Genomic DNA, 26644 nt, shown 5'->3' on the forward strand with positions numbered 1-26644 from the left:
ACCAAGTCGGGGTGGGCTCGCCGGTCGTCTATCTTCTGCCACTATGTCTCTGTTTCGAAGCACCGGCAGGGACAGGGGCTGCGTGGGTTGCTTAAGCGCCAATCCCCAGTTCTGGGTGGTCTGGTATACTTGTTGGAGAGTCCGTGGTCCACTGGGGGGACTTCTTGTAGTTGCGTACACGTGAGGACCGTGCCCACCGTCTCGAATGTGTACTGTTCCTGAGTGGATTGAAGCGCTGTCACGCACACCCCACCACGTGCACTTCTGTAGGAGTGTTATCTTCCCAGGGTCCGGGTTGTAGGGTGACGGCCCGGTCTCCCAGCGGTAGTGGTGCCCAAGGCCCTCGATCTGCAGCGGTCCGGTAGAGCTGTGGGGGGGGGGTTGCTCCAATGCTCGTCCCCACCGGGAGCCGTTCCCCTTTTGTGGGGTGTGTGTCCAGAACTTTTCACCAGTGGGGCTACGGGTCCTGCAGTAGGGGCCTTCGCACCTCAACAATCGTGTTCCAGAGTTGCCGCTTTGTGGCCAGTCCTCTGGACCTTTCAAGCCCTTTCGCAGTGTGAGGGTGAGGGTATGCGCACCAGTACAGGGTGCTCTTAGAGGTGGGGGCAGAGAGCGCCTTCAGTCCCCTTCACCCAGCTCCGTTGTTGTCGTGGGAGGGGGGGTGTTCCCCTTCCTTCGTGCGGGATGCTGTCCCTCAATTCGTTGGGTGGGGGGGAAAGGCTCCACGTACCTTGTCGGTATTGTTGGGGGGAGCGCGACACCGTGTTGTCCGTGTCTGCGTCGCGGCTCAACCCTGGATGCTGCTGTCTCACCAGTGGCGGGGGGGAGGGGCGGAGAGGTCTCGGCTCCGTGCCTCGTGCCCCGTCCTCTTCCTCTCATATGCCGTCCGGCCCGGCAGTGTGGGCAGGCGTCCGGCTGTCTTGCGTGGCACGGGGAGAGAGGGGCTCCGGGCCGCAGCCTGTAGGTGTCGATTCGGGGCCGTCTCCTGCCTTCTATGAAGTGCCCGCACCTCGATGGCTCAGGGGGGGAGGGGCGGAGCGGCCGCTCTGCCGCCGCACGGCAATGGCGGCAAGTCTCGCACCGGCGAATCCGGGGTCGCGTTCTTCGCCTTCCCGGGACCGATTTCGCCCCAGGTCGCAGCTATTGTTGCCTGGGGACGTCCGCCAACGGGGTGCTGTGTCTTGAGGTCGGGTGGTTCCAAAATGCAGAATTATTGCAGGATATAGTCCGCGGCCGCCGGGAGCCCGAGACGATTAGCTCTTCATGCGCGGCTCGCGCATGCGCAGTCTCTATAATTTTATTCTTGAGCATGGGAAACCATGCAAGAACCCATGCTTAAAAAGGAACATGTTTCATACGAATAACTCTTGTTATCCAGCATGGATTCATATACGAACTCTCCCTCCGGCCCGTCTCTGGCTCTAATTTGCTTATACTGCCACTTTATGTGCGGTACCGTACCTGAAGATGGCCACCATGGGTGGAGCTTAGGAGGACACATGTGATTGGCTGAGGGCAGTATGACACTGATAGGCTATGGAAGAGACTACCAGATAGTTTGAAGCTAAACTGCTTTCTTTTTACCAAGTCTTCCCAGAATGACGGGGAATATTCATGAGCATGTGAATCCATGCAAGACCCATGCTGGAGAACAAGAGTTATAGGTAAGTAACTTGTTCCTTAGCACCAATTTATTTTCTGACCAATGATGAACTAACAAAGATTTACAAACACTGAATTATAATCAGTAGTGAAATCTAAACAGTGGCCCATTTCCAAACTCGGCTTTATCAGAAATACAAATAGGCAATGCAATACATGTACAAACACTGTAACCTATGCAGTATTAAATATGTGTTCCCTTTAAGGTCACTTGATAATTTTCAAAATGATAAACACTAGATGTGTAAAGTTGGTGCAGTATTGCTTGAATAGGATGAGCAGCTTCCAACAAAATTACTATTGAGCACTCATTTTATAATAATTGTTTTGATAAATGCTGCTTTTGTACAAAGATTTGTAGGCAAGGTTTTTGTAACCTCTACAGCATTTCTGGTAGAAGTGCTTGCACAGATACAAATACCTGAAATATAAAGCAAATTGCAAACCAAGTTCATTACCATACCTTTTGTCCATCTTCTGTTGTGAAGCCTGGCAAGCCTTGGAGCAAAATGACCGCTGCAGCTCCAACTGTCCACATAGTAGAATCACATATGAATCTACTAATTAACCTTCATGTTCGCATTAGTCCTGGTGTCTGCATATTTGGCCTTGTAGCAGAACCTACTCAACTGATTCATGTGTGAAGCCGTATGTACTTAAACATTCTCCATTTTAAAGAGTTCTGCTGGGATTCCAAGATTGACTCTATTAAGATTTCAGGTCTGCGGTAAAAGACACAATACTGTAATTATCCTGCAGTTGAGTGAGTTTCTCCTGATTTAACATTGACAGGCGGTTCTTGTCTACCCTCGAAACACAATTACAAGTTTAAATCTATACAAATACGGGTATTTGTTCCATTCACGTGAGCACATTGACTGTGTAACTTCAGGAATGTGCACCAGGCCACATCTCCCTTACCACCCTCTTTACTGTATTTATTGTCAATACAGCAAACAGCCCAGCTGTATACAAAGTGCTATATGTCATCTCAGAAGGGGGCAGTGGAGAGCCATGCCCCAGGACAGAACAGCAGTTTGTATGTTGTTTCTAAACACAGGGTGGTGCTTGATTTGTCGTTCTTCCTCCTGGAGTGAATTGCAAAGTCTGGCAGCCACGCTTGGTAAGAGAACCCCATAGATTATCTTGTGCATGGAGGTAAAGTAGTACTTCTGTGAGCACAATTCATACCTTGGGCAGTAGTGTTTAAGTCTACTTTGTAGGCAGTTAGGTGCTGGTTCATGGAAGGATTCAGGAGCCAAAACGACGACAAACGTTACATTTGCTGAGAGTGGAGTCTTTCCAGACTAGGAGTGATGTCTTCTTATTGGGGTATTTGTGATCACTCTGGCTGCCGAGTTCAGTAGGACGTGCAAGTGTGGTAAAGTCTTCACTAGTGCATTTGAGAGTAATACATTACAATAGTCAAGGTTGGCTACAATTTTGCCCTAAGCAATCGTGCCACCGTTATTGTGAGACATAGAGCAGCTAATTTGGCAATTTAACATTTAATGTGGTAGATGGTGGAAATCACCATCACCCGGCCAGCTGGTTCATAGACTAGGTGGAGCTAAAAGACAACTCCAGGCTCTCAATTCCCTTCAGGTTCAGAATAATAGACTGTGATAGGATCATGAAAGTGTTCCCTTTTAGGCTAGTTATAAGTAAGAGGTAAGTAGCAATATCTCAATCTTTGTTTGATTTAAAGCTGAGCAAGCTCTCCTGCACCCAACATTTGACCTTGTCACACAACCACTTTACACAGTTGCAGTGTTTCATGATATTTCTCTGTGTATCATCTACGTATTGCAAGAAGGATCCTTCCTGGTATAGGATACAATCATGCAAGGGCTTCACATATATTTGAAATAATGGCAATGACAAGCTTGCTGGATACCACTGAAATACTGACATACTGAATACGGAGGGGTAAGAGCTAATTTTCTCTCTGGACTTTCTGTTAGGAAAGAAAACAATCCAATGTATAGCTTCAATCAAAACACCAGCCCTTCCACTCATTAGTGTAAGCAGAATGGAGTGGCAAATGGTGTCCAAAAGGCGGGCCTTACATGTAAGAGCATAACCAGTACCGGCTCTGGGAATGTCAAACAGTTTGTAACAAATTGTTCTTCGCATCGAGCAATATGTTTCATTGCCTGTATATGAACTATATTAGTACCCAGAGAGGGACAATTAACTTGCAACAAGCAATCTCGTCGGCCCTCGCCAAGTCCTTACCAGCCTGAGAATGCCTTTCTCGTCCGTTTTACATGCACGCGATCTGTAAAACATTTTATACCCACCAACATTCGAACAACGAACACTAATTCCAAGGTGGCCCTTTTCTATAAGTCAAGTTAAAATAGTGACGCAGCATCGGATGAAAGCGAAAACTATTTCAACAATGCTCTACATTTAAAAAATAATTCTTACCTTCCGTCCCCATGAACGCCAGCGTGACTCCTTTAAAGTAGATTGATCATGCAATGTACTTCATGTGTTTTCACAAAAGAATATACACCCAATATGGCCGCCAGCCGCCCACGCACAAAACAAATTGTCAAGTCTAGACTAATCTATCCTCGGTGTGGGTAAATGAAGCCCCGAGGGGCACTACCCGACCGGTAATGCCCACCCTCCTCAGGTTATATTACTTTAACAAGATTACAAGTCCTTGAGGAGCCTTTGATCCGCTACATGATTCTAGCTGAATAGGTGCAGCTTTATCAAGGGTTTTCAATGCAAAAGGCACATTGGTCCTGGGTGTGTAATGCTCCCAGAGCATAGGATCGGATACGTCTTTTTTTATTGGGGTGTTAAGCGACACTTGTTTAAGGTATGATGGAGAGTTAATTAAATCCATGTCCAAGGAAACTATGACTGTGGTACATCCCTTTACCACCATCACAGGGCAAGGATCAACTTTGCAATTGTGGAGTTTAGGCTTTTAATTTTGCCTGTAAAAATAGCAAGATGGTTAGTATGAAAGTTGGGTCTCTTGCCCGAAACCACCCTAAGTACCTTAAAAAATGGATACATTCCAAGATCATCTACTGCCCACTGATGGACTGGGCTTCTTGCAATGTTATCTTTCCCCACAATTTATCAATATGCATCCTTAATACTTTTCCGTTTTAATGGGTAGGCTCCCGGGTTGGATTGCTGCTTGCTGCTCTAGAGATTTCCTCTGCAGTTCCTAATATGCTGAGATGGAGTTAGACGTGCAACTTTTTATTTATTGATGTTCTCTGTGCCCCCCACTCAAGTATTCCTACATTATCAGCAAATGTATTCCTGTAATTTAGAGACAACATTGTTAATCGCATCTTGTGCCTGTAACCAAATATTTCAATGCAATCATTTATATGGATGTATAGTCTTTCCCCTCATCGGTTTTGTTGTAGGTATTGAATCTTAATTGGTGGAGAAGCATCCCGTTTATGTCCCTTTTATAGCGTGGAGCAAAAGTCGAAACCTACATCTACCAATCACAAAAATAGCCACAACCTTGAAGACAACGTTTTTGATGTAGGTATGTTTGTGCCACCATTTGGAATTATTTGACCCACACTGGCAATTTGTTTAGTTTATCATAAGGTGGGACATAGAAATACTGTATTCCTAAATCAAGGCAAACGCAATGCCTACTTGCTATGCTTCGAGCATACCAAGCCAAAGGTAGGCCCAAAGACATACACACAAAGTACATTTCAGCATATATAAAAGATATTGTTCATCCACAAGCTGCAATACTTTATCTGCAATGGTACATGTTTCTTATTCTGTCTTTATGTGGATGCTTCTTCACCAGTCTCATAGTTTAAGACTTTCCTAATAAACGTACATCTGAGCTGGTAAACCGTGCAGTAAGTGTGGTTGGTTTATACATGGAATGTTTTGCACCTAAACAGTCCCCTGTTTTTTGCACATATATTCAAATGAACTACTTCAGTAAAAAGGTATTTGTATTTATTTGATCAATAAGGATGCCCTTTTCTAACAGCTGCAAAACGTAAATAAGATGCATTTAAGATGACAGAGACATTCCCTGGGTAGGGTGCCTTTTCTGTTTGTTGGCTGTCTGTGGGACCTAGACCAGGGACAGTGACTAGGAAAAAGACATACATAAGATGTACATTAAAGACCTTGTGCCACAATCTACATGGCAAACATTGGCATGTTTATATTTTTTTGTTAAATTATATGGGAAGGTATGATGGATCAGTAGGGGAGAGGTAGTGAGTGGTTCGAAGGTGCCCCTTCCACACCTGGCAAGTCGATCTTGAAGTTTGAGTATTGAACAAAACAACTGATGGCTGACTCTGATGACCTGAAAAAACATACCAGTGGAGTGGGGCAGTAGAGGAGACTTAAAGTGGCCCGAGGCACAATGTGTGTGGGGAAGGAAATGGTGCAGAGAGAGGCAGATCAGAGTTTGAGAGGGAGAGTGAAGACAGATGCAATAAGGAAGAATTGTGAGGTAAGACCTCAGAGTAGGAACTTAGTGATTTTGCAGGGAGAGACATTCATTGTTGTCAGTACGTAGTGCTGGGGTGGAATCTAGCTAGGTTGTAGGGAGTGGGTGTTGTGAAGATAAGAACTTTGTTGTAGTGGAGAAAATGGGTATTGGGGAGACCAAGGCATAGTCTACTTAGCCAAGCACAAAAGTAGAGATCAATGTTTTAGCTTTAGCCGAGTTGGGGGTGCATCTTCCTTATTAGGGGGATTGATCCTGGCAACAGTGTCAGTAGTCATACTGAGCTGTCATTGTCTTAGATAAATGTCAAATGGCGCGTCAAGTTTGCAAGCCTTAAGTGATGCACTGACAAGGTCAGGAGGGAAGGAGATGGGAGAGCGTGTGGCTGTTATTGAAGCGAGGGGCACAAAAGACTTCTATATTGGAGGAGTTAAACATAAAGCAGTGTGCGCCCACCCAGTCATGGGTAGTCTTGATGCAGTTGGTGATGCATTCAAATATTACAGGAGTGAAGGAGGGAATGGAGAAGATGATCTGGGTATCTGTCATAAGAGACCAAATGCAGCGTATATGACAAGGGAAATGTGCACAAGATCACACAGTGAATAGCTTTGAATCAAACAACATACGTTCAGGAACCAAGACACATGTACACTAAATCCCAGGATGTACCAGTAGACCATGATAAGAATACAAATATATGAAAAGGGATATGGGTTAAGCTCTTAGAAGCACCTTATGATTACAAATAAAGTCGGCAAGCTCTTCACCCACAATTGCTGTTGCAGGTACTGACAGTGCTAAGCTCACATACAGTAAAAGCAACAACAGGATCTGTGAGCGAACTCCCTTGATGATATTGTACAAGGCAACTTAAAGACAATGCTCATGAGAACAATAAATACCACGTGAAATGTGAACCATGTTGATCAAAGGGAGGGTAACTATAATACATAGGACTCTTGATAAGGGACAAGTAGGAATAGTGATTACAGAATAGTGAGGAAAACACACTCACAAAAATGTTGTCTCCAGGTCCTGGAGAATGGGGATGCCCCACAGCAACAGGAATGAAGAGGGTGACCCTTAAGAGGACTGTTAAACTCAAGGAGGGTGGGAAGAGTGAAAAGACATGTTTTTACAGTAATGCATAATAAGTATTGATAAAAGTTGGTACTGTTATTACCCTGCCTTTTTCAAAAATAAACATTTATTTTTTTTAAAAGTTGCCTCCAGTACTGCGCCCCCGCAGTTACTGCGACTTTCAATGCACAAAAAATCCAGACTCTCATTACTGAGAAGTAAAACTTTTTTTAATTTTTTTTTTTTTTTTTTTAAAGGACCCTCCAGAGTCACTATCGACCCACGCAAGTGGGAGGAACTGACGCTGCAGGGTCGGAAGAGAGATGGTGGCACACGTCACTGTGTGCCGCCAAGTTGGTAAGTGAATGGGGGAGCGGGTATGGGGATGCAGGGCACAGTCCTCACCGTGCCATAATGGGAGTCGGCAGTTTAATAGTCGACATTATGGGTGGCGCAGCGATCACATAGATTCAGGAAAACATAGGCACTTTTACAGGAGCTGGATACAACAGCACACTACATCTAACAATCAATATGCAACAAAGGGAGAAGTGCAAGTGAAAACCAGGAACAGACTCCAAGAGAAGGTAAAGGAACAGGAGCAGGAAAAATTACAAGTGCAAATTCTCCCCAATCCCCACCCAGGGATGGAAAATGGGACAACATGGAGAATCTATAAATGAGAGGCGTCTAAGGATCAAGGTTGCACTGCAGAAAAAGGCAAAGTCAAAGGAATAAAGAACACAGACAAACTGGGTTGCCCAGACAAAGGAAAGCACTGGGAAGTGCTGACTGCTAAACAGAAGACAGAAAGTGAATCAAGGAAGCAGAAAATACTAATACACACACTAAATTCAAAATCCTGGGAAAAGGTAACCAGAAACAAGAAACTAGGTACTAGACATTAAGCTAAGAACCGGGAACAACAGACCAGTCACAAACGGGAACACTGCATCAATGACCAGCACTGGACACAAGCCAACTGACGTTTTTAAAGCTGGCTAACTAGCGCACGCCTCAGTTGTGCTGCTTGCTAGCACCTGACAGCCACAGCTGCTGCCTGTCCTGCAAAGGTGGAGATGAAGCAGTGGGCCAGGCATTCTGGGAAGCATAGTCTTTTGATAAAATCAGATGTACTTGCTGGCAAATACCTGGATTGGATCCGGAAGGGAAGCAGCATTGAAAATAAGGATTTAGCGCTGCCAAATCACCACACCATTGTCTCATAAGGTTTGAAAGGAATGTCCAGTAAGGAATAAACCCCAAATCATGCCCCTAAGTGGCAGGAAACAGAGCAAAGGGAGCAAATCGTGACAGTATCATTGTGAACAAAGTGGAAGTGAAAACCAAATGATGAGATGAGATTGCCCAGGGAGGAGGTGTAGAGGGCGAAGAGGAATTGACTTTGATGGATCCCATTGGGCCACACACTGGGAGGTGAATGCAAGAGGTGGTGTAACCATAGATAGGTCAGCCAGTCCGGTATGTCTTAAAGCCAGGGCAGTAGATGGTTAGTAGGTGTAATGGAAGAGCCACAGTGTTGAATGCTGCAAAAAGATCATGTAGACTGAAGATGGAGGAGAGGTGAGAACAGTGACCAATGGTAAGAACATTGGAGAAGTGGGTGAGGGCAGTTTCAGTGGAGGGTATTAGTGTGTGTGTTTCTGTACCACAAGGTCGTTAACAATACTGGAAAAAATTACTTTCTGGAGGCTTTTGGCATGGTGTTCCAGGAAAAAGACAGATCTGTTGAAAGACGGATTAGAGTCAGCCGTGGGTTTCTTTAATATGGGAATGACTAGCTATTTTGTAGGAAGCAAGGAGATGCATGTAGAGAGGGAGGTGAGGTTGATCAGTGCAAGCTCTATTGGTTTGTGGTGCCTATGAGAAGACAGGAAGTGTTAGCTGAGTGGAGGCTGGGTATGGGTTTGGCACGGGATGTGTGATGCAAGTGGGATAGTGATGAAAGTGTAGGCATTGTAGGAGATGAATAAAGTGGGCGTGGTGTCTCGTATTTAGTGATTTGTGAAGACTAATTGGGAGGCAATGTCATCTGCAGAGATAAAAAAAGGATAGGTATCTGTTTTTGTGTGGGTAGAGCATAGCCTTGGAGGTAATCAATAGTTTGTACGGGTGAGGGTGGCGGTGGGATATAAATTTGTATTGAGGGCAAGGAGAGTCTTTGTTGACTGTAAGAAGATGAGCAAGCAACATTGCAGCTAGCGGTGTTAGTGGAAGCACCTGCTTGCCTGTCTGGTTATGATCCACGTTTGGGTGTTGGTGGAGGGGGTGAATGAGAGTGCCGGAGAGTGACAGTCGAAGGGAGTAGCCAGTGCATTGTTGAACTCAATAATGGCAGATTTAATCAGTGAACAAGAGAAGGCACAAACGGAGGACTTAACTTGTTCCAGGTAATGTTCCATGGAGTTAGGTTTGAATTTCCTTTTGGTAACAGATGGGGGGTGTTAAGAGTGTCGGTTGGGGAAATAAATAGTGGATGAATGAATGAATGGATGGAGGGGGAGAGGCGTTAATGGAGAGCTGAGGATTTTAGAGTGTAGGTTTGAAGATGTGATCAAGGGAGTTCCCTTTGTTCTTAGTACGGTGGCTAGGCAGGTTGACCAGGGGAGTGGTCAGAGAAAGTGTAGCTTGGCTGTAGTCCATAGGGCGTATTCATATTGGAAGGGTTGTGATTGCCCATTATCATCCAAGTGTGTTGGGGGCGTGGCTTAAGGGCCATGTAAGCGGACGTGTCCATCGAGGGGGCTTCCGTCGATCCTACACTGATCCTTTTAAAAGCCACGCAAAACCAACTTTTGGTGACAGAAATTGCATGTGCAGACCTATGAATGCTTGAAGCACGACTGGAGCGAGATGCGCAGCGGACCAGCACTGTGACTTGCGTGCTTTCAGCCCTACGCAAATTTCAGCGGCGCAGAGACAAAGCAGGCAAGATGGCGGCCTGAGGCAAGCAAAGGAACTGATCCGATACTTAGTATCCGTTCATGGACGGTCGCTTGCAGGCGAGCCAGGCGAAATCGAATACATATGAGAATGCCCGGTATCAATGGGAGTAAAGAACAAGGATTACTCATCGGCACACAACAGGCTTGAAACGCACGCCTGGGTGCCACTAATAGACGAGCATAGCATCGGCGTATGAGAAAGGGACACGCGCGCCGGGGGACACGAGAGCTATCTGGCACACTAAGCGGCTGCCCAGAAGAAAATAACACTGTGGGCACTCGCTTCCCTTGCAGAAGCACTGGACGAAGAGACGTAATGATTGGAGCATAAAACAATCCACTGCTGGCGCACTGCGATGCCCCAGCAACAATGTTGCAACACCACAACGGGGGTGTAGTGCACTGAATACGCTCGCAATTGAGCCTTCAGCGAGGCTCAGAGAACTACCCTGCAAGCCGATCAGCACTACGGTGCTACAAAATATAAACGCGAGGCCGCATTCAACCTCCAGACGCTGACCCAGCTACTCAACACACACAGTGGGGCACGGGCAGAGACACAAGGACCTGTGGGTGCCTGAGGGAAGCAAGGTGCAACGCACATGAAGTGCCAGATGAAGCTGCCGAGCACATAGGGAGCATGGCGTTTTCAGCTCGCATGTGGTGACTGTGCAGTCAAAACAAAAAAAAGACTGGTGGTAACCTCCCTTCCTAAAACTAAAGCAGCTAAGGCACAACACCCGTGTCCCAGAAGTGTGGAAGGCGCCCCACGCCGCGCCAAGAGGAAGGTGCATGCAGCACACCCAGCAGTAGGGACTACTGAGGACCCCACCAACAGTCAGCACCAGCGACTAGACTACGCAATGTGGGCAGGGATTGCCGGAGGGAGAGACGGGCCCGAAGCGGACCGGTCCCGGCCGCAAGCTGATACCGGCTGTATGCTCACACCGACTAGGTCTCACTACACGGTGCACTGCGTAAGCCTATCATTCAGCAGGAGGAGAGCGAGAAGGGCAACCAAATACCCCAAGTGACACGTGGGGCAGCCACCGGGAACCACGTAGGCAGAAACACTGCGCGAAGTGACGTACCACACCACGGTTGGTGACTGCAGGGTCTACAAAAACATTCACGCGGGCCCACAGGTCCCTGGACGTGCAGACAGCAAGAGGTCCCACTCAGTGACAGGGTGCAAAGACTGAAAGAAACAGCAGCGGCCGAGGACGTGGGAGGACACAACCCATTCGTGACACGAAACAAACTGCACAGGAGAACTCTCACCATAGCCCCCTGCAAGCATCAAAGTCGAGCACGGATTAACCCTAAGGCGTGAAAGACCATTTCCCTGAGACCCTGAGGAGTAACATACGGCAACGCCAAGATGGCGAACAACAGATCAAGGGAAAGGGCAAAGAACCCATGCTGGAAGAATACGCCAGAACACCATAAATGTCAGAGGGGGCTAGGAGTAAGGAGAAGACTCCCACTCCCACCACAGAAATTGGCATGGGAAACTAAACTGGAATCGGCCATGGTCGAACTGAAGGCGGCATTGGAACTTAAAGTGGGCGCAGTGCAGGAAGAGGTGAACCTCCTTAGGCAGGATGTCAGAACGCTGGCAGAACGCACGGGTGAATTGGAAAAGGAGATGGTCCCGAACACAGCTGCATGCGCGTCCCATAAATCAGAGATTCACATCTTAGAACAACGCGTGAGTAATCTGGAAAATAGGGCGGAAGAAGCGGAGGGACGCGCCCGGAGAAATAACGTACGCATTGTGGGATTGCTGAAAGGAGCAGATGGACCGAACCCCACAGACTTTGTTGAAACAATGCTGCTGCAGGAAATAACAGGAGGGGTGCTGACTCAGGGATTTGCGGTGGAACGGGCGCACAGGGCCTTGATGAGGAGGTCACCACCAGAGGCCCCACCGAGGCCAATAATCGCAAAAATCCTGAACTATCGAGACAGGGAAAGAATCTTAGAATTTTTTCGGAAAGGAGGAACAATACTTCTCCAGCATGGGGTCTGGCATGGATTCACATGCTCATGAATATTCCCCGTCGTCAGGGTGGGAATCCTCGGTAAAAAAAAAAATCGGTATCAGTTTCGTTTCTGATCTGTCTTTCTTAGTAGTAACCAATCACTGATCTCTGGGTCATACTGCCCCCAGCCAATGACTGCCCTCTCCCTAAGCCCCGCCTCTGGCAGCCATCCTCCGATTTTTACTGCACGCTCAAGTGTTGGGAGTCCTTGTGTTTAGCTCTCAAGTTTTTTTACTGCGTTTTCACGTTTTTCAGGAGATTTTCACATTTTTTCTGTTTAATCGAGCCTCAAGCTCCACCGTTTTTATTTCCGATAACGGGGACCCGTTTCGGAATTCTTCTACGCCCCTCAAGGGTGAAGTTTTCATCGAGTTTACACTTCTTGGAGGATTCCGGAAGATCTGCGGCCTACCTCAGCGGACATGGCCCAGGACAACGGAAGGTCGACGCCCGGATCCAAGCTGTTCAGGTGCTGCCCTGGATGCGGATTACAACACGTTTTCAAGGAGGACGAGACGCAAGTGGAGAAAGACTGTGCCTTCTGCAAGAACCTTTCGGAACGGACCAAACAAGACAGTCGTTCCCGCCTCGCCGCCTGGCTGGAGAAGTGCACAGCAGGTGAGAAGGTGAAGAAAAAGTCTGAGCGGGCTTCTAAGTCCTGTGAGGGCGCCCCGGCCCCAACAGAAGGCCAAGCACCGCAAGTCCGCAGGCATCGGGAGCGCCGAAAGGTCGGGCTCTTCTGTTGCCAAGCAGGGCGCAACTTCCCCGGCACGTTCGACCACGAGCCTGCGCTCTGGTTCGGGGAAGAGGAAGTCTGAGAACCCGGGTAGGCCGCTGGAGCGGACCCGGTCGATCTCGAAGGGAGAGCGAGGCGCTGACCCTCCCCCCAAGGCGAAGGCCCAGGACGCACCTAAGGTGGTGAGGGCTTTGATCCACCCGGCAAAGGCCTCTACCGAAGTGGTCGCTGCGACCCTGGCGAAGCCGGCTGAGACTACGCCTGTGGAAACGCCCTCGGGGCCCAGAGTATCCCTGCCACCGCGGAGGGATTCCTCTTTCCAGCCCATCGCTAAGACCCCGTGAAGCCCCCGGCTGAAAAAGAGGGACGGCCATTACAGACTCGGAATCAGCCTCTGAGGAGGAACTGGTGGAAACCGAGAAGGGCCTCGACGAAAGGTCCATTGGCCTCAATGAGAGGTCCTTAGGCCTCAATGAGAGGTTCATAGGCCTCAACGAGAGGTTCGAGAAGGTTCGATCCCAGGGGGTGGTCCCTGCTGACGTGATCGAAGATGGTGACGACGAACAGGGCCCAGTGGAGCAGCCATCCCGTCCGTCGCACCCATTGCCCGAGTCCCAGGATAGCTCGGCGGCCATTTTGTTGGCAATCCAATCCTTATGCACCGAGATAAGGACGAGATTACCACGTAGCCCGACAGAGGATCCAGAACCAGGCCCATCGGGAAGCCCTCCGAACAAGCGGAAGAGAGTCCACCCTGCTCCGCCCTTCGTGCCTGCAAGACCGGTGGACCCCTCATCCCCCTCGCCGGACCCTAGAGAGGATACGGCGACGGATACAGCGACAGGGACGGACGATGACGGCGGAAATGACACAGCGGACATCCTCTCTTCACCCCCCGCCCCCCCCGTGGGCGTCTCCAGCCGACGAAATTGGCGCTTTCCACGCCATGATAACCAGGGCATCCAAGCTCTGCCCTGAAGAACAGAAAAAGGAGGGGTTTCTGTACCAACGACGAGAGGCCAAGAGGAAGACAGTCCTTGCGGTGCCTTTACTCGACGACATCTGGGACGATGGGCTTGCTGTCCTCAAGAACCCTTCCACGACACCAGCCAGGAGGGACAGGGTCGAGAAGAAGTACTGGGTCCCCGATGCCACCCCCTTGTGCCTCAGGGCCCAGCCCACGCCAGACTCTGTCGTCTCAGCAGCGGCTAAGAAGAAGGCAGCGGGTACGGCGGCTTCAACTTCCACTTCCCCGCCAGACAGCGAGGGCAAGAAGTTGGACGCAGTGACGACGATTAAGGCGGCCAATGCCTTAGCGATCGTGGCCCGCTACGACAGGGAGCTCTGGTTCAAGATAGCTCCCCTGCTAGACTTCCTGCCTGATGACAAAAGGGCAGAGGCCCTAGAAATTCTGCAGGAAGGCGAGGCGGCATCGGATCACGCCATAACGGTGGCAACGGACATTGCCAATACCGGATTTCGCCAACTGGGTAATGGAGTTTGCATCCAACGACGAGGATGGCTCAAGGCGACAGACTTTCGCCAGGACATCCAGACCAGGGACGTTCGACGGCAACAACCTTTTTGGTAAGGCGGTGGATAAGTCCCTACAGGCCATCAAGACCGACTCGGAGACGGCCCGGGCCCTAGGGGTGCTTCAACAGCGACGGACCTTTCGGAGCTCCAGAGGCAGACAGGGTGCCTCCAAAGGATCCAGCGGTGGCTCTTCCACTTACCGCCAGGCGGCCCGCTCCTCTTCCCAGGAGGCCTACAGAGGTCGAGGCAAGCAAGGCGGTTCCTGCCACTGTCACCAGGGAGGCCAAGGCGGCAAGGCCGCCTCCAAGCAAGACTGACCCGGTCGGGTTGTCGGGTCCCCACCGAAGCACCCCGGTGGGAGGCCGGCTGACGAAGTTCGTCAGCGTGTGGGAGTCCATCTCCACCGACCGTTGGGTGTTGGATACTCTGGCCAACGGGCACTCGCTGGAATTCCAAAAGAAGTGCCCTTGCGTTCCTCCCGTGGCCAGGAAGGAGAATCACGTCCTTGAACTACTGTTGGAGGTAAAAGCGATGCTCAAGAAAGGTGCCATCGAGCTCGTCCCCAGTGGGCTCCGGGGCTCCGGAGTGTACTCAAGTTACTTCCTCGTCAAGAAGAAGACAGGCGGTTGGCGCCCCATCCTGGATCTGCGTCGCTTAAACAAGTACATCAAGGCGCAGAAATTCAGGATGGTCACCCTCCAGCACGTGCTGGGACAGCTGGAGGAAGGCTACTTCCTATCGTCTTTGGACCTGGAGGATGCTTACTTCCACATCCCTATTCTAAAAAGGCACAGGAAGTTCCTCAGGTTCGTGGTTCAGGGACGCCACTACCAATTCAGGGCCCTGCCGTTCGGATTAAAGTCGGCACCCAGGGTTTTCACCAAGTGCCTGGCACCAGTAGTGGCACGGCTGCGTCTGCAGGGGATCCACGTTTACCCCTACCTGGACGACTGGCTAATTGGGGCAAGGACAAGGGAACTCGCCGTCGAACACACGGCGAGGACCGTCCGGTTACTCACAGAGCTGGGGTTCGCCATCAACTACCCCAAATCCCACCTGGTTCCATCGCAGATAGCACTGTTTCTGGGAGCAAAGCCCGATACAGTGGGGCAATTGGCCTCCCCCTCAAAGGAGAGGACCAAGACCATCCTGGGCAAGGTGCGGCGCCTACTAGCCACGGACGTGGCCAGGGTGAGGTCCATCAAGTCCCTCCTCGGGATGATGTCCACATGCATCTATCTTGTACCCCTTTGCAGACTTCGGATGCATCCGCTACAGGAGTTCCTCGACGCCTGCTGGCTTAAGGTGAGGGGCTGTTTCGAGGACAGGATCCCTCTCGACGAGGAGTTCCGTCGGGCGATCTTATGGTGGGGCATCGTGCTCACCTCACGACAGGCACGGAATTTCAAATCCCGGCGTTTCAGGAGATGGTGACGACTGTCGCCTCTCTAGAGGGTTGGGGGGGCTCACACCGGAGACCTCCACGCAAGAGGCCATTGGCTCCCGGAGGAGAGGTCTCTCCACATCAACATTCTGGAGCTCCGAGCAGTGTTCTGGGCTCTCAAGTCGTTCCTTCCGTCCCTCAAGGGCAAAGTGGTGAGGATCTTCACCGACAACACCACCACAATGTTTTATAAGCAAGGAGGCACCAGATCCCCAGCCCTAGCCAAGGAGGCCCAGGATCTGCGGCACTGGGCCGTCGCCCAGGGGATGTTTCTGGTTCCCTTCCACCTGGCAGGAATAAAAAACACCATTGCGGACTCACTCAGCAGGGAGCTGCGCTCGTGCCACGAGTGGGAACTGCGCCAGGACCAAGTGGATCGACTCTTCCAACGATGGGGCAAACCCCAAATCGACCTGTTCGCGACGGCGTCGAACTCCAAGTGCCAGAGGTTCGCCAGCAGGTTCCCACAGCCGAGGAGCATGGGCGATGCTTTCTCGTTCCCGTAGGATGGCCTGTTGCTATACGCGTTCCCTCCGTTGCCGTTCCGCCTCATCAACCAGCTCAAGAAGTCCAGGTGCAGGATGATCCTCGTCGCACCGGCGTGGCCGAGGCAGATCTGGTTCCCGGACCTTCTGGACTTGTCAACATCCCCACCAGTCAAGCTGCCGGCGGACGCGGATCTTCTCTCCAGAGAAGGAGGCGCCATTCTCCATCACGACCCACAGCCGCTGAACTTGCAGGCCTGGCTCCTGCAGCACTAGAGTTTGGAGGGTACGATATCCCGGCTGATTACAGAGAGGTTCTTGCAAAGGCCAGGGTGTCCTCGACTCTCAAGTGTCACGGTCATAAGTGGAAGAGGTTCTCTGTCTGGTGCCGTGCACATAAAATGAACCCTCTGTGGATTACGGCCCCTCAAGTGCTGCCGTACCTACTGTCGCTGGCCAAAGCTGGACTGGCTCACGCCTCCATAAAAATACATCTGGCTGCCATCTCCCGATATACCAGGACTACGGGACGGGCGTCCTTGTGGTCTCATCGCCTGGTAAAGGAATTTATGAAGGGACTATTCCGATCATTCCCACCGGTGAAGGCCCCTGCCCCGGCGTGGGAGCTTAATGTGGTGCTGACCAGGCTCATGGGAGCCCCATTCAAGCCTATGCATTCGGCGCCTTTGAAGTTCATGTCATGGAAGACAGCGTTCCTCGTGACCATCACCTCTGCACGACGAGTGGGAGAGATTCAGGCCCTATCTTACAAGCCTCCATACTTGACTTTTCATGACAAGAGGGCGGTGCTGAGGACGCACCCCTCCTTCATGCCCAAGGTGCCGTCTGACTTCCACCTCAACGAGCCCTTGGTGTTACCAGTTTTCTTCCCGTCGCCTTCGACGCCGGCCAAGAGGACTTTGCACTCGCTGGATGTAGCTAGAGCGCTGAAGTTCTACGTGGACCGCACAGAGTTTTCAGAAGACGTCACAACTGTTTGTGAACTTTGGTTCTGTGAATCAAGGGAAGGCTCTCTCGAAGACTTCCATTTCCAGATGGCTCTCCGGCTGCATCATACATTGTCACCGGTTGGCAAACCGACCGCTGCCCAGCCGTCCGAGAGCCCTTTCGAACAGAGCGATCGCTGCTACCATGGCGTTCCTGTCTGGTGTGCCCCTGCTGGACATCTGCAGGTCTGCTACGTGGAGGTCGACACACACCTTCACAAGATTCTACTGCGTCGATCGGGACTCCAGGGAGGAGTCCAGGGTCGGCCAAGCAGTGCTGCGCAACCTGTTCGCCTAAGTTGAGCCCGGTGAGGAGGTAAGAGATGCTTAATGTTGAGTTGTTGTATTGCTTAATGTTGAGCCTGTTGCCACCTCCCGTGGTTGTGCATGTGTATACTGCTATGTATTCTTTTATTCATGAGCATGTGAATCCATGCCAGACTCCATGCTGGAGAAGGAACAAGTTACTTACCTGTAACTGTTGTTCTCCAGCATGGGTCTGGCATGGATTCACATGCGAACCCTCCCACCTACCCCTCTGCGGCTCTTCACTAGGTCATACTGCCACTTGGCGTGCTACCAAATCTGAGGATAGCTGCCAGAGGCAGGGTTTAGGGAGAGGGCAGTCATTGGCTGGGGGCAGTATGACCCAGAGATCAGTGATTGGTTACTACTAAGAAAAAAAAGATCAAAAACAAAACTGATACTGATTTTTTCTTTACTGAGGATTCCCAGCCTGACGACGGGGAATATTCATGAGCATGTGAATCCATGCCAGACCCATGCTGGAGAACAACAGTTACAGGTAAGTAACCTGTTCCAAAGGGCATCGGCGAACATCACAGCATACCCGGATTACACATTGATGGTACAGAGACGGCACATGAACAATGGCACAGTGTAGAGAGGGTTGCAGGAAGCAGGTTATAGGTACATGCTGATATACCCGGCGAAATTGAAGGTGTACCCCAGAAGAGGCGTCAGACTGGCTTGACACACAGAACTGCCCATCGGGAAGACGGCGCAGATAAGTAACCTACGGTACTGCAGACTCAGACACTGGGACTAGACTATAAGACAGGGCGAAGGCAGTTGTAACTTTTGCTACATGGTCCGCATTAATAAGGATGCATAGGCACGGTGATACAGTGCAAACCGTGGGAGCCTCTGGGAACCCGCCCTTATACCCCCGCAAATAGATTAGTTAGGAAACCGATAGATCGGTAACACCCCGCTGGGTTCCTTACTAGGCACTCCGAGATAGGACTAAATGCGGGAGAGCCTGAGATCCAGGGATGGAGCTGGGCACCAGTTTGGGATGGGTAGGGAGGGGGAGGGACATAGTTTGGGGAAGTGGGATGTGGGAGGGGGGGGTTAGTTGGTGAGTTCATGTTGATTTTAGACGGGGAACGAGCCAATATTCATGCCAAACTAGGAGGGAGAGCGGAATGGAGAGGGAGGGAAGGAGTACAAAATATGGATGGCAACGGGAGGTCTTAGAATCGTAACTTGGAACGTGAGGGGCCTTAATGGCTACTTGAAGAGAAACAAAGTAATGATGTATTTAAGAAGGCAGAAAGTGGATATAGCATTATTACAGGAAAACCACATCACCAAAGAAAAGCTTGAGGTGGTTAAGAAAAAGTGGAGAGGGACCACCGTGGGGGCGACATATTCAGTTTATGCCAGGGGGGTGGTTACCTGAGTAGCACCGCATGTGCCATTTCAGATGCTCCAAGCCACGGCGGAGCCAGACCGGAGGATGATAGTGATGTGAGGGCTGTTGGAGAACAGAGAATTGAGCATCGTAAATACTTATGCCCCCAACCAAGATACGGCGGCCTACTTCAGGACCCTATATGGCAAACTTGGCCCCTTCTTGGGAGGTGCGATTGTGTGGGGGAGGGGATTTCAACTGTACCTTACATCCCAAAATGGACAGGTATGATACTAAACTAGATAAACCCACCCCCGCCGAGAGGGCATTACAGGCCTTGCTGAGAGACTTTGGATTAGAGGATATCTGGAGACAGCAGCACCCGAATGATAGGCACTACTCACACTATGCTGCCCCACAAAACTTGTATACGAGACTGGACCATATGTTCGTCGCCTCCGAACTTGTAGGTGAAATGATGTGTTGGGAATATAAGGCAAGAATGCTATCGGACCACTCCCCCCCTGCTCGTGGAGTGGGGACACCAGCCCCCCAGAGCAAGGATCCCAACATGCGGTACTCGGCATTTCGAGAGGATTTAAGGGAGGAGATTGAGTACTTTGACACTATTACAGGGAGTGTGAAGACAGAAGAAACTTTATGGGAAGCGTTTAAAGTGGTAATAAGAGGTGTAGCCATATCCATATCTAGAGGTCTCCAAGGGGGCATAGAGCAGGAGCTACAGGAGTCAGAGAAGAAGTTGGAAGCAATGATGCATGAGGGGGGTACCTCACAGGAGGACACCGAACAAGTGAACCAATTGCAGCAAGCCAATAGGGAGCTCTGGGAATGACTATGCAAATTGAACTATACAAAATATATCGAAAGGCAACACGCAGGAGGGAACAAAACAGGGAGGCTGTTGGCATGGCTATATAGAAATGACACACCGAGAATGGTGATGAGGGAGATAACAGGAGAAGGGCAGATCTGGAACACCCAGGAGGGAGTTGACGAAGGGTTCCTTAGATTTTACAAGCGCCTCTACAAAGATACAGGGGTCAAAGCAGCGCAGGAGACGCTAGAAATACTGGAAGACATAGGATTACCCAAATTAAATGAGGAGGAAAGGGAGAACCTGGAGGCCCTGATCACCATAGAGGAACTTGAGACAGTGGTCCTGCACTTGCCCACCTGTAAAGCCCCGGGGCCAGACGGGCTCCCCAGCAAATTTGACAAAACGTATAGGCAAGAAGTGCTTCCCCCTCCCCCCCACTGCTGGCCATGCTAAATGAGGTGTTCGAAAGGGGAAGGCTGCCGGAATCCCTAAGAAAAGCAGTGATTTTTCCGCTTCTAAAACCCGGTAAGCCAAGCACAGAATGCAGGTCTTAGAGACCCCTATCCATGTTAAATCAAGATAGCAAAATTCTCACGGCAGTACTGGCAAACAGACTAAAAATGGTAATTAATAAACTAATACACCATGATCAAACCGGCTAAGTTCCAGGAAGGAGCATATCCGACAACCACAGGAGACTCCACCATATAATAGAACAGACAGAGAACGAGCCTGGCGAAATGGCAATAGTCTCGCTGGATGCAATAAAAGCTTTCGACTCTGTGAGATGGCGGTGGTTGATGGCGGCCTTAAAAGAATATGGGATAGGACCTGGATATCTGAGGTGGGTTAAGATGGTATACAGCTCCCCAATAGGTAGGGTCAAAACGGGCGCGATCATTTCGGATAAATGGCAACTCAGCAGGGGCACTAGGCCCTGGTCCCCCATGCTCTACATACTTGCACTGGAACCAGTAGCAATCAGCCTGAGACGACAATATGACGAGATAGGAATCCACACGAAGGGGGGACCGCACTTAATATAACTGTATGCTGATATGTTGCTGTACCTGCGCTTCCCAGAAGAAAACTTGCAGTATGTCCTGTAAGTGATGGATCACTACGCGACCCTTTCAGGCATAGCAGTGAACCCTAAAAGGTCAAGCATGTTCCCCCTAGGAAGATATAGGGGGTCGCCACGGGGGGACCTACCCGTCTTGCAGATATCCTGGCAGACTCAAACATTCAGATACCTGGGGATCAATATATAACATACAACTGCAGATGAATATAAATACAATACGGAGAGGGCCATGGTAGGCATCGAGAATAGCATGGGGTTCTGGGCAAAACTCCCCCTGGCCATGGTGGGCAGGACGGCCTTGCTCAAGATGGTGGTTCTGCCCAGGCTGCTACACTTCTTCACGAACATTCCATACATGCTCCCCAAACGCTTTTTCAAGAAACGCCACAGCTTATGCAGGGGCTTCATATGGCATAACTCCAGAAGCAGGGTGGCCCTATGGAAGCTGCAGAACCTGAATGATAGAGGGGGCATAAACCTGCCAAATTTTGAAATATACCACCTGGCAGAGCAGCTTGAGTATGTGGCTAGATGGCTGTCAGAAGAAGAGACAGCAGAAGCAAGATGGCTAAGTAGAGACTGCACCCCATTCTTTTTAAGAGAATTAATATGGCTGCCTAAATCAGAGATGCAAGGACGGGCGAGACTACTGGAACTAGGCTGGAAAGCATGGCACAAAGCATGTCAAGTAGTGGGAAACCCGGCCCCGTGCTCCCCGCAGGTGCTTCTGGTAGCGCTATGCAGCGAGGACACGCAGATAAGGGGGATCCGCAAATTCTGGGAACCGGTGGGCCTAGTGACCCTTGGAGACGCATGGTAGGAAGGGGTGGTACTAGATTTTCAAAGGATAATGGAAGACACCGGGGTACACACAGGACAATATATTACATACACCAGAATCACCAAACGGGTGGGAGAGAAGTGGCCCGAGGCAGTATTAGCAGAACAACCCGACATTGTCATTGAAACGATGTATGATATCTCGGAGGGCGGGCATGAAATATCCCGAATTTATGAATTACTGATGACCTCAGTGGGCAAGGAGTTGCTCCAACTGAGGCAGGATTGGGAGGAGGAGGTGGGAGAACCTATGCAGGATGGACAATGGGAAAGAGCCCAGAGGTACCACAAGAAGGTGTCCTGGAATGCACGGCTGCAGCAGATCCAGCTGTATATCACCCACAGGGCATACATGACCCCCAGTAAAATCGCTAGGTTTGGAAACTCAGTGACTCAGAAATGTCCCAAGTGCGGGGAGGTGGATGCCGGGATGATTCACATGTTCTGGGCGTGCCCGGAGGTGGGAAGGTTAAGCAGCGCCTGTCCCAGAAGGGGATCAAGTTGGAGGTGGAGTCAGTATGGGCATTCATGCTAGGGGGCTTCGCAAGACCACGTAATTCAAAACACATCAGTAAACTGAAAGACCTGGCCTACATCCTGGCTAAACGAAGAATTGCTATGGGCTGGAAAGCAGCCCAAAGACCAAGATTAGAGGTGTGGTGGAACGACCTCCTGAAGTGGGCAGAGGCTGAGACAATGGCATGGTATGAAGCAGTTAGCAGGGGAGGGGAGGAGGAAGCGGGACCCCTGGTAGCATGGAGGCAATTGGTAACTGTAATGTCGGGACCCTCCCAGGCCGAATCCAGTGAAGATGACACGCTTGAAAACAGTAATGGAGATAAACCCTAAGTAACGAACTTTAAGGCTTTGAAGCAGGGGCTCGAGTTAAGGGGGCTTGTAAGCAGATTCACAAGCACCAGAAGACATACATTACTCACTCTAATCGTATTTCTGGTGCTTGTATCTGATTCTTATGTGCCCACCCTTCCTCCCCGCTTGGAGTTGATGGACCATGGACATCTTACACATTTCCTATCCTTCTGTACTCACTCGCACATTCTCTTCAGGCTCCCTCATGGCAGAACAAAAACAATCGGAGAGTCCCTTGACGAATGAGAGTCACATTTGGGATAGTGTTACAGACATGCCCAGGTCAACGTCCCATTTCGAACTACAAAAACAAGATGCAATACTCCACCATTACCATTAGATGTCGGACTATAAGCACAGCATGTGAATCTAAGCGGATACAAGCACCAGAAATATGATTACGGTGAATATTGTATGTCTTATATAGCCCAAACCTAGCTAGGAAGCAATTGAGGGGTGTACAAGTTATTTGGCGTTAACAGAGGTCGGAGTAAGGAAAGTTATATCCATACTATAGGGGTGGAATTTACCTAGGAGAAACTGTTTTGCTGCTAGAGATCATTTATAAAATGTCCCCCTGACCCCCCTATAGATAGTTTGCATTATAGACACACCATAGTTGTAGAATACTTGTTTCAAACAAATATTCTGAAGAAGAGGCTGTGGCATTACAGAGGGCCATCCCTTTCCAATCCTACAACTCTTGCCACCCCGCTTGGGGGTCAAAATGTCAGTTGTTCTTTGTACCATCTACTGGAGCGCTAGATGCCATCATCTACTCTCATTGTGGACTCTGCTTCCTTTCATTCCCATGTCCCTTCACTTTGTAGCCCTTGCTGTCTCCGGCTAGGGCTCCAAGCGCTTGCCTCAAATACCCAGCATTGACCCTACCGTTAATTCTAGCTCCACTTTGCATGTTCCAGCATTCTCCTGTCCATCCATCTCCTAGGCTTCTTTTTTTCCCCTTTATGCTTTTTTCCTGTATCTGCAGGCCCTATCCAATGCTGTATACATGGCCTTATTTCGGTGGGTGATCGCCTGGCTGCCACAATATGTGTGTCACTAAATCACCCTGATTATATTGACTTTTTCATAATGGTAGACATGTTGGAGGGAGAGAATGTGTTTTACAATGCAAACAGAATAAGGGAGTTATAATCATTTTGTCTAAAGTGAACCTGAGTCACAAGTTTTAGGGATAATTTAATAACTAGTCATCCACTTTACTTGATTCAAGTTATCCGTAAATTATTTAAGTATATGGTGTTTTGATGTTTTCTGTCTCCTTGCTAAGCAGTGAACCTGGTGGGTAGGTCCATCGTCTATTTTTCATCACTCCCTGCTCCATCTGCCTCTAATAAACTGCATCTCCATCTATAGAGCTAGACCTCATCCACTGTTGGCAAAAGAAACCATGCTCCAGTCCTCCCTTCTGCTTTCTCATTATTGTGCAAAGATGTTTCATAAAAAATTGGCAAGTATTGTATTATCGTCAATTTTTTTAATCAATGCTATTCTTCATTATTTGAGAACCTGTGTTAAACTTTGGATTTCTTTTCTTTAAGGTGGAGTATCAGGCTGGATCTTGGGGCCGCCTTCTCCCGCAGCATTACCTAAATGATCTTGACGGTGCTTTGATACCTGTGATCCACGGACGAACTTCAGACTCCAGCACTTTACCTTTGGTCATGGAGTTGATATTTTTCCTCTTAGAAAACCTTTTTTAATCTCAAACGATGTATATTATATTGTATAAAGTGTAATCATATTGTTAAAGATGCACCAAAGCTTTGATAGCCACTATGCTAAACGTTTATACAGCCTTTGTAATTTAAAAGATAATGTCGTAACAAAAATGTTTTTGGAGGAAAAAAGAAATTCTAGGAACACAGTTTTTATGTATTCATCTGCTTCCTAAAGTTCATGATATACATACATTGGGAAATGAGCAAATTTGTGAATAGGTTTGGACAATGTGTGATGTGTGCCACCTTCTTTGCTGGAGAGGTAGGTATCTTTAACCAAAATATCAAAATTTTGATTTCAAAGAAAGGGCTGCAGAATGTTCATTACCCTTCTTCATACTGTATGATTGAGGACCCCTGTTTATGTACGGCCTGCTTTTAATTTTTTCTCATGACATTTAAGGAAATTGGCAAGTGTATGTTTCTTATCCAGTCCTTGTTTTACCGTTTGCACTCGGATACTTGTAATCCGGGTTTTATAATGCAGTCACAAAGGAGACTGGATGAATTATCCACACCAGCCGTGTCGTGATCTGAGGTTTCCAGAGAGTGTAACGGAATGTAATTGCTCCCCAAACTGGAGTAGACTGCACCTGATAACTATTATCTCAATTTAGCTAAAAGGTTTTCTGTGCCTTGGATTGCAGGCAATATTTAGTCTACTTAAGTGGGCCCAATTTTAAAAAACATGAGTCATATACTGACAAAGCTTGTTAAGTCACAAATTTAGCATCAAAGAAAGTCATGAAAACAATTCTTACTCAGGAAAGCGTTTTGGGCTCAATTGTCTGCTAATATATCAGGTGACCAGCTAATGGTGCCTATACTAAGCAATTCAAGATTCTTATCACTATGTATAAGCACACACATCTAAACAGAATTTACATTGCCAACGCAGATTCAAATTCGCATGTCCCAAGTTCTTAGGCTGTTGTATATAGTAAATATACACTGATTTGAAGGTTTTTGTTTTTTAAACCGTTCTTGCAATGATATTTAATACTTTCCTACTTTCTACTTTGAAACTGTTTAGTCCAACCTTTGACACAGGATGTGGGCAGTGCTAAGGTCTAATGGAGGCAGATGTCTTGCATTTCATTGTTGCCCTTCCATACTACAAAATATATCTGGTTGAGTAGTGATACATTTGTCTTGCATATAACGGTGGTTAGTCTACCGCAGATGTCGTCAAAGGATGTTAAAAAAACAATCAAATTGTTAATCAACAAATCAAATTGTTAGTCTTTCTATATTTATTAACTTAATAAAGTTAGGTTTCTTCTGTGAGTGCAGTTTCCTGAGCTATTTTATTGTAGTATATAAATCACATGTCTAAAAATACTTTAACGATCTGTATTCGGCGACACACAAGGTATTTGTTATTGACATTGTGCTTGTTGGAGACGAAGTTCACAATTTTAACACATATGTTCCTTTATTGATAAGGTTAAAAAGTAATGGTGGAAAGATTGCTTCACTCTCTTGTACCTCATTATTGAGAAAAGGGAGCACCAGAAACATTGATTGTTCGGTTACCTGGACTTTTGTGGAATGGTGAAATACAGCATGTACGTGGCATTTATATGAAGGAAATCTGATTATGTCTAATAGTGAGTAGGGACCACTATTGGACTCTACAGCATCAGAGCTAGGATATTGCATGCAACTTGAAGTCCAAAATATGTGGAAGAAACTATATACGTTGGTTTTGAGCATGGTGAGCTTTCAGAAATAATGGAGCATAATACTTTAGGAGAGGTTCATGGCACACTTTCTAAGTGGTGAAAGAGCCACTTGCATAAGGCATGTTCTGAGCTTTCCTTTGCATGTTTTATGGCATTGAACATTAATGCCTTTCATTGCTATATCTGAGTCAAAAGGCATTTGCTGCTCTGTCCGCAACTCTGGGGTAATAAAGATTTTCAAGTTTTATGGGCTGTAGCAAGAGTTTTGATATTGGGTCTCTAGGTGTTCTATGGTATAAAGAAATCCTATTAAGGAACGTCTGTTTATTCATACTCTGATCTGAAGGGATTGCTTATTCTTCAATAGATTTGACTGTATGACGTTCCACTCTGAAAGTCTATTGTAATGGTTATCTGATGATAGATCAATACTATTAAACTCTCTCAGGAAGCATAGACCCACCCATGGGACTAAATGTAAATT

General features: G+C 48.5%; 1 protein-coding gene across 2 annotated transcripts in view; it reads left to right on the forward strand.

Annotated features, from left to right (window-relative positions):
* The window catches only part of ZFYVE16 (zinc finger FYVE-type containing 16), a 1039436-nt gene extending 1013674 nt beyond the window's left edge, over positions 1-25762 (forward strand). For both annotated transcript variants that reach the window (XM_069627543.1, XM_069627544.1), the window contains exon 17: positions 24296-25762. In XM_069627543.1, coding sequence (XP_069483644.1) covers positions 24296-24457 — 162 coding nt within the window. In that variant the 3' untranslated portion in view covers positions 24458-25762. The remainder of the gene's footprint in view (positions 1-24295) is intronic.
* The last annotated feature ends 882 nt before the right edge of the window (positions 25763-26644 follow it).

This window comes from Ambystoma mexicanum, chromosome 6p (assembly GCF_040938575.1).
Source record: "Ambystoma mexicanum isolate Mex_15411 chromosome 6p, UKY_AmexF1_1, whole genome shotgun sequence".
Classification (NCBI taxonomy): Eukaryota; Metazoa; Chordata; class Amphibia; order Caudata; family Ambystomatidae; genus Ambystoma; species Ambystoma mexicanum.